General features: G+C 34.7%; 1 protein-coding gene across 2 annotated transcripts in view; it reads right to left on the bottom strand.

Annotated features, from left to right (window-relative positions):
• The window catches only part of Nalcn (sodium leak channel, non-selective), a 293,583-nt gene that overhangs the window by 161,450 nt on the left and 116,039 nt on the right, over positions 1-16,094 (bottom strand). For both annotated transcript variants that reach the window (XM_052190478.1, XM_052190479.1), the window contains 2 exons: positions 6,541-6,708; positions 1,927-2,118 (listed from right to left, as the gene is read on the bottom strand). In XM_052190478.1, the coding sequence (XP_052046438.1) occupies positions 1,927-2,118; positions 6,541-6,708 (360 nt within the window). The remainder of the gene's footprint in view (positions 1-1,926; positions 2,119-6,540; positions 6,709-16,094) is intronic.

Genomic DNA, 16,094 nt, shown 5'->3' with positions numbered 1-16,094 from the left:
CTCATGTCTTATAAAAGACAGGACTTTTTTTGTTTGTTTGTTTTATGGCTATTCAGAAGTAAAGGTCTCATCCACCATGACCTTGCAGACCAACCTGCTCTCAGTTCACGTTGTTCTTCAGGAACAAGAGCTGTGGTGATGAAATCTACTTTAGACTTCCCTAGTGCTGCTGCCTTATAGCACAGTGAGTGAATAGCTTGCCCATGAATTCCTTGGCTCCTTGTCCTTGTTGACAACCTTGTCCTCTAGATCTCAGTGCTTGTCTAAGGACAGCCTTTATACTCATGTTCTGAATTTTGCTTTCTCTCTCACTAGGAACCCAAACACATGGTCCTTCTTAGGGCACATATGTTAAACCCTATCCTCCTATAGATATCTCAGACTTACATCTTCCTCTCTCCACTGAGATGGTGGTTGGGTTTTTATCAACTCGACACAAATGTAGACATGTCTGGGAAGTGGTAAGAATAATTGGAAAAAAATACCTGCATGAAATTGCTTCTAGGCAAGTCTCTGAGGAATATTCTTGAATAATAATTAATGTGAGCAGGCTAAGCTCACATATAGGAAGTGCCATTCCTGGGTGCTATAAGAGAACAGGCTGAGCAAGTCATGGGGAGAGAGTCAGTATAAAGCATTCCTCCACGGCTTTTGTTACCACTCCTGCCTTGGCTTCTCTCAACAAACTGTGAATTAGAATATAAAATCTTTTTTCTTCCCAAGATGATTTTGGTCATGGTTTAAAATGGCAGTAGAAATCCCGACCGATACAGTTATTAACTATTCTTTCTCTTTCCTCTGAAAACCTGCTCACCTTACACCTTTTGCATGTTCTATACCAGAAAGCCTATGCTGTCTCTGGCTATATCCTCTCACTCCAGGGCTCACTTCTTCCAATAAGCCTCTCTGGACTTCTCCCTGATCATGGGTCTTCCTCTGGTGTTCTAGTGTGCCTTGAGCCTGCATAACTGTGTGTTTAATTGCTTGCCCCTCCCCTTAACTGAGAGGTTTTGAGGACCTAAAATTTAGTTCTGTGTATATACATGGTACATAACCTGATTCATTAGAGATATTCAATAAATTGCTGGATGAGAAATTTCTGTCATAAGAGGATAAATTCCAAAACTAATAGCTACGTTGCAAATTTAGAACCAAAATTATTTTAAAACTATCACATTAATACCTTCATTAAAAGTAAACTACTTTTAATGTTTACTACTTTCAAATCTTAACTTAAAAGAACATACTTTTATCCTGTTTTACACCATGATTATTTTTCCCACAGACATGAGTCTTATTATTTTAAGCTATAGTGGGAACACATAATGAATCTGTGTCAGTCATAGCACTGTTATGTTTCTCAGTCTACATGGGTCCTTGTAGTCAGAAAGTGAATCCTAAGTCCTACTTAAGGAACCATTTGTTGCCAATATTTCCTTTATCCCTTGTGAATTTTAACAAGAATGCAGAAATCTGATCATTTCCACTCAAATTTGAGGTCTATGAATAATATTGTTATATAAACAATCCAACATTTGCTTTTAGGTTACACATGACATAAAAGGAAATAAAATAAGCCTAAAATATATTACATCTAACAAAAATGGATATTTGAGTCAAAACACCCGCTACATTGCAATTCATAGGCACGAAGGAGCATTGCTCCCATTTTCTTTTACTGATGTTTTGTAGCATCTAAAAATATTGTTTCCAGAATTTTACAGCCCAAGTGTACACTGATGGCTCTGAAAATGTATTCAGGTACTTGTTCCCTGTAAAAGAGGCTGTTCAAAATACTAAAATTTCATGATCTCGTTATCAAAGATATGCTAATTTTTTGAACCATGGCTAAAATGGAATTCCTTTTATGTTAATCACCATTGCTAAAATAAAATAGATTAAATGGGCTATATGTCAACTTCTCACCCTTGGAAACGTGGTGAATCTGTCCAGTTCTTCAACGAAGCAGAACATCTGCAAACTGATGGCTGACATAACTATCAGGAGGCTGGCAGTGAACACCACTAAGCTTCCAAGTTTTTTCCCGGGACCAAATATCTTGTACACAAAGTCTTCCAATGCTGGGGAAATCTTAATAAGCCGGACTACCCGCAGAACCTAGTCATGGAGAAAAAGACATAGATGCTAGAAACAGAATTTTATAAAAATCCATTACTAAGGTATCATTTTTATGGTCCATGTAAAACAGTTACACTTTTCCATTTCATCTAGAGACTAAAAATTGCAACACAGTAACTAAAACAACCCTATCATGTGACCTAATCCCCAGTGAGAAAACAAGAATTCTCAAATCAATGAATGAGGACAAAGATTGGCAACTGTTTCAACATACAATATGATAATTCAAAATAGTATTAATTAGTACATACTGCTGAAATGAAACATTTTTTCAATGCTTAAAGCCTAAGTAAATATTTAGTTCTATATTAGTTATGCTTAATAGCTCTTGAAATAAACCTTCCTAGGCAATCCACACTAATAAATAGGGAACATCAAACGTCTATTTAGGCCTGGTTCAGACTTCTATTCCGACATCTATTATTTCCTTCTTCTTTTAAACAATAGATCTTCCTGGATTTTGGCCAAGTGACTCCCCAGGGCAACAGACTCTACCTTTTAGCCTTTTCATCTGCATTCTGCATCTGCATGTACCCAATGGACTAGGCTCAGGCTTACCAGATATGAAAACAAGAAAATTGTGCAATTATAGGCTTGGTAATTCAAGCTTGCTCTAGTTATATTTACTTTCCATTTCTCTGGCCTAAAAACAGAGACAGATGGGATGGTACCTATGAATCCAAACTGAAAACCTTGTAAAGACTATAGATAGTCAGATCCACCCTAACCGTCTAAGCCCTATGAGGCTCTCATGGAACAGAAGCACCTGGCTTCCCTGAGTGTTAACCAACTGCTGGAGAGAAACAAGCTTCATTCTTAGATAACCCTTGTGTTTTTAGAGCTTTTCTGTACTTGCTTAACTTGTCTCTACTCTATAGATGCTATACGTTATAACACATATTTATTTGAAAGGTATTTGCAAAACCCAATCCAAAGACAAATAATTAATAAATTCATTTTTAAATTTAAAATGTTAATTATTTGCCAAACATATTATAGAAATATTATTTTATGGTACTTTATTTTATTACAAAAGAACATAAACCAATAAATCACATGCACCCTTTAAGGTAATATAATATGATTAAGAGGTATAAATTCAGGGGTTGAAATGTGGCCTTATAGTTAAGCGTATTGGCTGCCCTTGTAAAGAAGTAATTTCAGTTCCCAGCAACCCACATCAGGTGGCTTACAGACACCTGTAACTCTTGGTCTTGAGCGTTTGACACACAATCTCATGGCCTCCATAGGCACCAGTCATGCACATTCTTCATATACATGTACACAGGCAAAAGACTCATGCCCATCTAACAACAAAACACCCCTTTTAAAAAAAGTATGAATTGGTGTGTAATAAAAAGCTGAAATGCCAGGTGGTGGTGGCACACGCCTTTAATCCCAGCACTTAGGAGGCTGAGGCAGGTGGATTTCTGAGTTCCAGGCCTGCCTGGTCTACAGAGTAAGTTCCAGGACAGACAGGGCTACACAGAGAAACCATGTCTCGGAAAAATAAAAGCTGAAATAAGCATCATAGAAAGATGCCATTTTTCATTAGGTGTAAGGTGTTATCATTTTTCAGGTACCTTTAAGAAATAAAAATGTTTCAAACTAATATAGGATAGGCCATCAATCATAAGAGGCAGTATAATATTAAATAATACTAAAAATACTAAATTAATAAACTGTTAGTGGCTTAAATGAAACATCATACATAAACATCCATAGGAGACAGGGTATACAGGAAAAGATGGATATTTTATTTGGAATATAGTAAATAACAGAAACACTTTAAGTATGAGATTTTAATGTTTCATGGGTGTAAAATAACTCTTAGCTTTTGCATTTCCAGTCTCTATATTCTCATTCTTTTTGACTTTCCTTTCTAAAATAATTTCTGCTGTATGCTTTGACCATGAGGCGTAAGCAGAGCCACCCAAGTTCCATGACTCAGTCTGGCTCAAATCCAGTATCCTGAGTTATCCTCAGGAGTTATGCTGGATATCTCAGTTAGAGAGTTGGTTGCTGTTCCTTGTTTGTTTATCTCTAACAAGTATCACTACAAGAACCATTTGAGGCCCAAACTTCTGGGAAGCTATCTTTGTGAACCATATGGAACAAAACTGCTTAAGAAAGAAATCAACATAAAAGAAATAGGTGGAGTCTCTGTGAAACCCCACAACTTTCAGTCTCTGAATTTTGCTTTTTATAAAGTCTACCTCTCTAGACTTGACTCAACAGGAAATACTGATGAACCTTATTGCTCTTACTGCAAGAATAGATGCATAGCTTGCAGTATGTCAAGTAAATTAATGGCATCTATGACTGAATAAGTCATGAAGCTGCATACTTAAAATATTAATGCAACACTTGATAAGACTGGTGTGAGAAATGAAGCTGTCTGAATCAGTGTTATGCTTTATGATCTAGCTGCTAGCTTTTCGTCCTGTAATTCTTGACACATTCCCACCCTGACTTTGAACTTGTGAACATCCTCCCACATCTAGAATGCTGGGATCATGTGACTGGCTTATAGTTGTCTTAACCTGATCACTAGGTTTGCAATCAAGACTTAATTTCTTTAACTACCAGGCATAGGATCTGTAATTATTTCTCTTAGTGTAGGCACAAGATATTCAAGCAGATGTTCAAATCCAGATGATGGAGTCCAAGAACAACTGTGACAGGCATATATAGTATACTAGTCAATGTCCTCTTCTAATGACAAAAAAAGTCCTTGAACAATTATGTTAAATAGAAGATTTTTTTTCTGACTCACAGTTGTTGAGGATTTACTCCATTGTGGTGATTTAATCCTTAATGGTCTCTAGACTATGTGATGTTACCACCTATAGGGCTGAGCCTTTTTAGCGAGTCTTCTTTGGTAATATTTGCACAGACACTCAGACATATCCAGGGGTGTGTCTTACACATAATTTAGTTGGATCTTAGTCTAATCATGCTGACAATCAAGATCAACTTTTATATTTGGTATGCATGTTTATTTACAGATATTTTAAAACATGTTGAAAATTCTTGTACAAACTACTTCAGTAATGGTTTCTAAAGATCATGACAGGACCCTATAAGTGATTAGGTGTTTAAGACCAAAGATGTTATGAAGGAGAGCCAGAGCCATCAAAGAACCTCACAATTTTAACAGGTTCTGGTTCATTAAAGCTAAGTTAAAGTCTGGATTTGTGGACTATTTGTTTTTAATTTCTATGGACTATGGTCTCATGTCTTTTATGTACTTCTATGTCATTTTAAGTTGGATTGTGAAAGCTAGAGTAATCATTGTTCTCAATATGCTGAATTCATTATTACCAATAAGTAAAATCATGAAGTTAGCATGCATATTCTTTTATCCAAGGCAATGGTCTCATCCTGTGGGTCGTGACACCTTTGGCAAACTTTATCTCCAATAATATTTACATTCTAATTTATAACAGTAGCAAAATTACAGGTATAAAATACCCTCAAGATAATTTTTTGGTTGGGCGTCACCACAACATGAGGAACTGTATTAAAGTTTGCATCATTAGGAAGGTTGAAAACCACTGATCTAAGGAATTAAAATCTGATTTCTCTAAGTTAATAATTAAATTCTGCTGCCATTTAATTCCTCAAATATTTAGAAATATTTTCTTGTAGAACACCAATGTATGTTCTGATATTCCCATTATAAATTATGCAAGTCAGAAATTTGAATGCATTTGAAAAAGTTTTGATTAGACTACTACATGTGAGTATTTTAATAATCATTTTATCATGAATTTAACGGTACAATGAGCATATTCTAGAATTAAATAATTACAAAAATGTAACTAATAATTAACATTTGTTTAGTAATTATAAGGCATTTCTATCTAAAATATCACATTTGAAAAAGATACACAATTGTTACAAAGGAATAATTATAACACTAATTATTTAACTGTCACAAAATAAAGAAATAAACATTTGTAAGTAATAATGTAAGATGAATTTAAATCTGTGAGGATAAATTTTTTAACCCTTAAAACATCCATTGTAAACTATTGTTTAGTAAGAAAGTTTGAAAGGAACATACACTTGAAATAAGCTCATATGTCCTTTAAGTTTGTGCCAAAATCTTCTTAGGTTTAAAATTTGATATCTAAAATTAGATGCATGCTATACCTACTTATATAAGTATGTATACCTATAAACTGTCAGTTGGGAGAAGTTTTGTTAAAGATTTGAATATATTACTGAATTTTCAGCAAAACAATGATTAAAATTTGTTAATGCAATGTTTCTGGTAATTATATTGAATCTCCCTCAAAGCCATATTACCAAATGTGTGTATTTTATGTATTTGTTATAATAAGCAACTTCCATTTTCATGAGGGATAGGCATTAATTGTAACTGCAGTATATTACCTGGAAGTATGTGAACTGAGAATGATAAAGATCTGGGTACACATGGAGAGTCGTCCCAATAACAAGCAATAGTTCAAACTTGTGGAGAGATGAGCTGATATAGCCAGTAAATCCCAAGCACCATATCTTCAGAAGTGCTTCCAGGTCGAAAAGGACTGTAAAAGCCACCTAGAGGAATAAGGCCACACCAAGACTGACATTAAAGACTGCACACCTCTGATTGTCTCATGAATTTATCAATAGTGAGTTCCAGCCACTGTACATAAAGTAAAAGGTCATACAAAAGTCAAGAATGACATTTTACATTTTAATTTATATCTATATCTGTGTATGTGAACATGTGCATGTGAGTGTGGTTGTCTGCAAAGGACAGAAGAGAGTGTTAGATCTCCCTGCAGCTGGAGTTGCAGGCAGCTGAGAGCTGTGGATATGGGTGCTGGGAACTGAACTCTTGTCTTCTGTAAATGCTGCCAGAGTTCTAAACCATTGAGTTATCGCTCCAACCCTAACATTTTGCAAAAAGTTGTGTTTGAAACATATCAGTTAAAATGTAAGAGACCAAAGATATTTTAGACCATCAAAAATATCATTTATTCATGTAGCTTTTAAAGTCCATGACAAGCAAAGAAATGCTTGACTCTACATATGCTCTACAAATGCTTTGATTCTATATAAAGTAAGAAATTTTTATATATAAACTGATCTACTATTATACTATTATGACTAAACAGCTATATCTTAATATTCATATATCCATATATTAATATATAGACACATGTAGATGTATACTATATATCTATATATTAATAATCATCTAATTTAAAAATCTTTCACATAAATTTTAATAACTTGATATGAAAATAACAACTATAAATACATAATGCTAAATAATAAATCTTAAAATACTAAATAATAAAAATACTCAAATATAGGGAACAAATAATAACACTGTACCTGCTCTGAGGATGATGCTTCTTATTTTATACAAAAAGGTTATAATCAGAATTAAAATAGTCAATACTATCTTAACTTCTAATTAAAGGACATGAGACTGTTAGGATTAGTCACAACTAGTATACTAATATAATCAAAATAAATAATTAGTATATTATATTAACTATTATATTACATCATATTAACTCTTATATTTATATATTAATTAATTAATATATTGGTATAATATTGATATATTAGTCATAACATATTTCATAGAGTAAAATTTTTGGAAATTAAATCCTTTTTTTCTAAGCCATTATTGAATACCATAAAGGGTTTTTCTTTCACTCATATTCAGAAAATGTAGAGAAAAGGAATTATAATCTCAACATTAAGAAACAGAATTCTAGAAGCAATGCAGATGGTAAGTTTAAATATGCAGAAAGATTGAGACAATTTTTGAAGGAAATGTGTTTGTAGATTCTGGTTGCTTTCTTTTTTCTTTTTTTCTTTTTTTATTCAATATATTTTTTTATTTACATTTCAAATGATTTCCCCTTTTCTGATCCCCCCACTTTCACAAACCCACATACTTAAGGGCTTTAGCAATTAATGGCTGAAAGAAAGAGAATCAGTCTTCTGCAGGAACAAGACCTTTGATTGGATATCCAGCATGAGCAATAATAAGTAGACTCAGCACACACACGCACACAGAAGCACACACACATACACACACATACATACACACACAAACACACACACAGAAGCACACACACATAACAATAATAATTGACTGTGAGACAATTTTAAAAACACAAGGAAATGTGTAAAAGCTTTTTAGCTCACTTTAGTCAGAGTTTTCTGTTACTATCCTGTGTTCTCTTCTCAGTGTATCCACCCATACATACAGGGCATGCACTTTAAATGTCACTCTGAACATTGCTTTTCTTTTTCACAAGCATCTTACCCCTACAGATTAAAGAAAAGGGAACCTCTGCATCATCTGCATTCATTCCCAGGTGTTTACCACTTATTCCATCCTGTACTCTTTATTTAAATCAGCTAACAGCATTTGTAGAAACCATTAGTCCAACACAGTCAATCACTTTATTATGGCAAAACAAGATTCTCTTAACTATTCTCCTACATTTCAGTAATCGATTAAGTTTTAGCTTTCTAGAATGTAGAGCAAGATGGTTTCTCTCTCACTTGCTTTAAACTATGGAGTGCTGAGTTTACAGATGTATGCTGCCTTGCCTTGCTTACTGAGAATTTTTATATATGTAAGTATAAAAATATACTTTCACAATTGACATTATGGGAGTGGGCCCTAAATACAGACTTGTATGCTTTAAAGTTTGAAAAGAAAAGGTGACTTTCAAAACCTTTATAGTAAATCATTCGCATCCAAGCAATGTAGAAAAGTTACTCTTGTCCTATCATTATGATCTGCAACAGCACAATCATGTAATGTTTCTCACGCAGAAATGTCTGTATCGATCACTTAGAGCTAATTTCTTTTTAAAGTAATTATATTTTGCTGTTGATAACATTGTCAATGTTCTGTGATTTTGTTTTTTATCAGTTTTGAGAGTTGTTTATATTGAAGTCATTAATCTTTGTCTGCTAAATGTACTGAATATATTTATTCCTTAGTCGATACTTTAGTTTAGAACTCTGTATTATAAAGTTTGTAATTTCATATCCATCTATCTTCAAATGTTGTTTTAAAGGCTTACCTTTTGAACTTGTGTGGTGCTTTAAATCTGTAATCCCAGGACTAGGAAGGCAGAGGCACAAGGATCTTCAGAAAATGAGACCCTGCCTCAAAATAATAAGTGAAGTAATTTTGAAACCTAGAGCCTAGTCACTACAGGCAGAAAATACTATGTTTTCCTTTTTATTTGGACCTCTTTTTTATATTCTTTAGTAAAACTTACACATATATTTATGTGTGTATGTATATTTACCATATGCTTATTATATATATATATATATGTGTGTGTGTGTGTGTGTGTGTGTGTGTGTGTGTGTGTGTCTGTGTGTGTGTGTATACACGTGTGTGCTTTTGCGCATTGCCATATATTTATTTCCAGAAGAGAAAAAAACTACTGATTTTTCTAACTGGTTTTACATGTCTACATAACTAAATTAATTTAGATTTTTTAATAAAGTCTCCTGGGTCTCATTAGAAATGTGTATATACCATCTGTAAATGAAATACATTTTTTAATTGCTTGGTACTTTAAACTAGTTCCCTGGCTGTAGAGATCTAGCTGTAAGGTAATTACTGCATTTGGATACAATGGTCCAAATGAAGCTTAGTAATTGATGACTGCAGATTTCCAATTTTTTTGCTACTCATCAAAACAATGATATATATCATGAAGGCTTCTAAAAGGCATTACTTATTAATTCCTGGAATACATTTTAGAATCAAAAATCTAGATAATAAGAATCACCTGTGGATTTTATTGAATCATACATTATTTCTATTTTTTCATGTGGACCTTGCCTCTAACTTTAGTTATTAAAACATTGCCAGGTCTGATCAACATTATCAATTATACTATGGAATTTTATAGTTTTAATATGATCTATAATTACTTAAATAAGAGTGAGCAGAGCATCAAAATTAGGCAGACCTTACTGTAAAGACCATCTGGCCACTGTCCTTCTTGGAATATTAGGGAAGAAGTTTCCAAGAGAGCTCTGGTTATGTTTATCACCTCGCCTACCAGGTTGACTGTTTTAATTCTTTTCCAAGAAATCTATAACTTCCTCTAGATTTTTAAGACCTGTAATTTTTTTCAGATAAAATTGGCTCTTCCAAGGATTCAGAGACATTTCAAAAATCTAGTGTCTTCTTAAATCAATTTCTTGATGTTTTCAACCCAGAAAGCACTGTTATGTTTGAATTCTCGCTTCATGTGAAGATAGGGCATTTTTCATAACGTTCAGTATACCTTTTAGGGGTCAAGGTGAAGACAGAGGAGTAGAATTTATTTGCATTTGATGGGTACTTTTTGCTGTTATTGAAGTTCAGACTTCTTTGTCAAACTGATCATGACTTTACTTGCAGTCAACTTAATTTGCTTAGTATTCATTCTTCGGAAAACTTGCACCTTTATCAAAGACATTAAATCATACTGAAAATGATTTAACAGACTATTATGTGATTCATTTAAAGACCTATATTCTTGTCAAATTTCTTCTTGAATTCCCAGTTCTGGATAATCTTGAGATTAAATACTTTCACTTAAAATTAGTTTGTCTATTTTGTTTCCTTCTAAGTGAGATTCAAGCATCCTCAATTTTGTGTATAAAAATAGTCATTAAAGGGAGAAGGAAGGAGGGAACTGGGTGGGAGTGGGGATGGAGAGAGGAATGGGGGTGTCAGGTGTGGGGAGGGGCAAGAGGGATGGCCAGATGCCCATGAGAATGTATAGGAATCTGCAACTGACAGGGATGGGGGAAGTAGGGAGTATCTCTAGGAAAAGACAGAGACCTGGGATAAGGAAGGTGCCCAAGAATCAATGATGGTATCCTTAGCTGTCACCCACAGCATTGGGGATATGTAACCTGAAGTGGTCATGTGCTATACCCAGGCAGGAACCCCAATGGAGCAATAGGGACAACAACCTAGCTACAAAACATTCAACCTAAAATTTATCCTGTCTATAGAAGATGCAGGGACAAAGATGGAGTCTTTGAGGGAATGATCAACCAATAACCAGCCCAACTTAGACCCTACCCCCGACACTATTAATGATATTCTGTTATACTTGCAGACAGGAATCTAGCATGGCTGACATCTGAGAGACTCTACACAGCAGCTGACTCAGATGGATGGGGACACCCTTAGCCAAACAGTGGACAGAGCTAGGGGACTCTTATGAAAGTATAGGAGGAAGAATTGCAGCCATAGGGGGTAGGCATTCCACAGGAAGACCAACAGAATCAACTATTCTGGATGGACCCTTGGGCCTCTCAGAAGCTGATCCACTAACCAAAGAAGTTACACTGGCTGGACCAAGGTATCCCCACTCACATGTAGTGGATATGCAACCACATGCAAGTTGTTAATGTGGGTACTGAACAACTGGAATGGGGGCTATCCCAAAAGCTGTTGCCTGTATGTGGAGTATGTTCTACTAACTGGTCTGCCTTGTGTGGCCTCAGTGGGAGAGGATGCACATAGCCTCACAGAGATTTGAAGTTCCAGGGTAACAGGAACACCCAGGGGGCCCCCACCCCCTCAGAGGAGAAGGGACTAGGAGATGGGGAAAGGATGGTGGGAGGGAGTGACTGGGAGAGGGGCAGTGAGCAGGATGTAAAGTGAGTAAGTAAAATCTCATTAAAAAATGAAACTAACAAAATTTGTCTGTTCTAGCAAGGTACCACTGTAAATTTTTGAAAAAAGTGCTAACTCCTAAGAGTCATTATTTAATGGTAAAATATATGCAAAACAATATTAATTTACTTGTGATTATAGGTTAGCCTCTACCTGGGATACTGTCAGAATTTGCAGAAGAGGGTTGGGTAAAATAATTATGTTAGAGTGTGTTGTGAAATTTGGCAGAGGCTTTGAATTTAGAGGAATAGCAGAGTTCTTAGAATTATACAGGAGGAGCTTGAGGGCTCCCTTGCCATGAACAATTCCAAATTATTTATGTGAACTCAGCTTTCATGATAGTTGGGACATGATACAACTTTCTAGATTTTTTGCTATTGGTCACATAAACTGAAGGTAAAAACTGTAAAATCTTGAGGGTTTTTGACTTTGCGTGCATGTAGAGTAGGCATCTTACTGCCATGCTTAGCTTTCAGGTTCCAGTGTGTTGGCCCCTGAATATACTGATGAACTGACAGATTATTATCAGAGGGCTCTGCTATCAAAGTTGATTGTGTTAAATCTCTTATGCAGCTTCTTTTTCCTCTCTATCTCATGCCCACTACCTTGGGTGTCTTTCAATCAAGGCCATGAAATGCGGTTTATTGTTCCTGGGCCAGAACCACAAGCCCACATAAATCTTTTCATTGTGTGATTTATTCAGTCTGTGGTATTGTGAACTAAGACAGTATCCATGTAGACCTTGCCAACTTTCAGACAGAAATTTACCTTCTTAAAAACTAAGGTGAGTTTTGTAATTAACTTTCCAACAATTTTTTGTTGCATTTATGGATAACACATTGATACATAGAAGATATTTCTTCTTTTAAAACATTTTATTTATTTACAAATATTTAAGTATGTGGGTGTTTTGCCTGCATGCATGCTTTTTCATGACATCTATGCTTTGGGGCCATGAATGTCAGAAGGGCATTGGATTTCCTAGAATTGGAGTTATGGAAGGTTATGGGCCATCATGTAGGTGCTGGTAATTGATCCTAGGTTCTTTGAAATGCAGCCAGGGTTCTTAGTCACTGAGCAGTATCATCTGTCTTCACTTTTTTTTTTTTTAAAAAAACTTACTTTGAAGCAGCACTGTGCAGTTTTTGTGCATGCCAGCATATGGAGGTCACTCAGAGGACAACCTTGATGTCAATTTTGGCTTTCCACTTTGTTTGAGACATGATTCCTTGTTTTCTGTTGCTGTGCACACCACAGTTGCTAGCCCATGAGCTTCTGGAGTTTCTTCTGTATATTTCTCTGTCTGACCATGACCAGACATACTCATTATGGGAATCTGAACCATAAGGTTTTCAAGCTGGTACAAAGTACTTTAGCCACTCCTTTTCCTTTTATCTTCTTTTCCAGAGAATCTTTTTCAAATTTTGTTTCTAATCACTACTTCCTTTGAAATTTGATAATGAGAAAAACATATGTATCTATATGTTCTGGATATCTGTGTCTGATTCTTACATAAAGATTTTTTTCTTTTTGGATTACCCAAACCAAGAGTTAAAAATGTTCAGATCTCTAGATTTTATTTCATTTTCTTTGGGGAAATACATGTTCTTCAGGGCTGTCTCAAGTTGTAAATAATACAGTGCCACAAAGTGAAATAAACATAAAGAAATAAATTTATTTGGGCTCACAGTTCTTTTTCAAAGACTAAGGGATACAGCCCTTAGACTGTCCTTGCTGTCAGTTCCCGAAGGTGGTACAATATTACATGGAAGCAATGAAGAACGTGTGTGAATATGTATTTTTCATTTTCTCTCCCTCTTACAAAGCCTACAATGTTCATTCTTCAAGACTCTATCCTGGTGGTCTTAGATAAGGTTAACAGCACTAACAACTTCCAAAAGATCCAATCCCTAAAGATCATATTTAAGTTAGGTTTTCACCCTATTTTAAAAAAATAATTTATGTTTTTGAAATTTGTGTGTGTGTGTGTGAAAATCATTTGGAGGCTATTTGTCCTTGATACTGTAGATACAACCTCTCTTGTCAGCAATCCATAAGACAGACTTATATTTCATGTAGGCTGATTATCTTTATTTCTTGCAGCCCACAGCTTTCTGTACAGCATAGCTTCCAAACAATAGGTTTTACTATTCATTCTATAACAATGGAAAGTTTTCCCAGTTTCTGTCTTCAAGGAATGAAAATTAGTGGTTTTACTTGTCCTTGTTCTAAAATGCATTGCCATTGTATCTGGTCAACAAGAGGTGGACCTTGTTTAGAGCTCTGTGATGTTCCACGGGCCTTCTATTTGGTCTGTGAGTGAGAAGTGCTGTAAACACAAGGGCTCTCATAAAATGTTTACTTGTTTTGCCACCTTATAGAAAGCCTTACTTTCTGGAGTAATTTCTGTGTGCCTACAATGCCATCTGCTCTTGCAACAGTTGTTAGAATGAGATTAAGTAAACGAAATCATTTATTTTAATTCCAACAAATTTTGACACTTATATTGGAATAAATTAATAAGAAGAAATGATCAAGTTACACAAAATGTCATCCTGACATTGCAGTAATCTTTCACATTATTGTTAACTTTAATTTCATTCTCAGGGAAAACTTTAATCATGTAAGTTTCTTCTGAAAATTACTTTTTATATACTTCTCAAAGATTTGAACATTATTGTGTTAGATGAAATAAGACTACTATAATGATAATCTGAACTATTTATCCATTCATTTCAAAAGTTTTCACTTGAATTGTACAGTATATCGTCACTACACCAGAGTTTTGGGGACTGTTATTGGTGGTTGGTGACAATGAGATGATTCATGAAATTGTCTGTGTCAGAAACTCCCAAGTGTATACAATGGCTGATGATTCAGTCACATACACTTAAGAACTATGAGGCCCAAACACATGTGGTTTTTGATTATGGTTTGAATACAGAATGTCAATTTTGACTCATGTTTTGAACTCTAGGTTCCCAGCTTATGGTACCATGTTTAGGTTATGCATGCAGCCTTTAGTGGGAGCCTGGTTGGAATAAATATGATTGGGCCTTTGAAAGTTATACTGGCCCCAATTCAGAAATATTTCCCTCTTTTCTGGTTTGTGGCTACATGAAATGTTCATATGGGTTTCCTACAGGATGAACTGCAACCACAGTCACCATAAACTCAAGTTCTTTGAGCTATAAGACAAAGTAAATATATCTTGATATAGAGATTTAACTGTTGTCAAAGACATATCTATTGAGTTTTTCATTTTTATTGTTTTTTTGCATGTTTTAGTAATACTTTCTATTTTTCCAAAGATCTTACATATTTTTGTGAAATGTATATGTAGATATCCTTCAGTATTTTTAATAAATTACTTTCTATTAAAACTTCATTAATTGTGATGTAAAAGTATTATGGATTTTGTATACTAATCCCATATCCAACAACATTACTGTAAACTATTATCTCCTAAAACATTTCTGTAGGCTCATTCATATTTTTTCTGTAGATAAATGCATCACTTGAAACTGTTTTGTGCTTCCTTGTAAGATTCCTCTTCTCCCTTCTCTTTGTCTTTCATTTGCTAATTTTTACTTCTTTGCTCTTTTTCCTGATTCTGTTGTCCCAGTTTGGGTTCTAGAAAATACTGGACAGAAGTAGAGACAGTAACACAAATAGCTTACTTCTCTCTTGACTTGAATGCTCATCATTTATCCTTGTTTGTAGGTTTTCATGGATAAGTTATGTTAAGAAAGGTTACTTCTCTTGGTGGTTTGCTAAGAGCTTTTATGACAAAAAGCTTTTATCTGATATGATTTATCTACTGAGTTAGCTACATCAATTTTCTTTAATTTAGTGGTGAATAACATTAGAAAAACAGATTTCCTGACACTTAGGCAATTTTAAATACCAAAGACCCTTTACTTTATAAACATATAATACTAATATAAAAATTTAAACATTACTAAGTCTTTTTTTTATGATATATTTTTTATTTGATATAATTTATTTACATTTCAAATGATTTCCCCTTTTCTAGCCCCCCCACTCCCTGATAGTCCCTTCTCTTCCCCTGTCCTCCCTCCCACCCCTTCCCACTTCCCCGTTCTGGTTTTGCCGAATACTGTTTCACTGAGTCTTTCCAGAACCAGGTCTTATATTATTAAAAGTGATAACTTTCATGAAATCAACCAATAAAAGCTAAGAGAGAAGTTGCAGTCCTTGGGAGGATCTGCATGCTCATTGTCATATAACTGAAAAACAACTC

This window comes from Apodemus sylvaticus, chromosome 8 (genome assembly GCF_947179515.1).
Source record: "Apodemus sylvaticus chromosome 8, mApoSyl1.1, whole genome shotgun sequence".
Taxonomy (NCBI): Eukaryota; Metazoa; Chordata; class Mammalia; order Rodentia; family Muridae; genus Apodemus; species Apodemus sylvaticus.
This window is presented reverse-complemented; position numbering and strand designations above follow the sequence as displayed.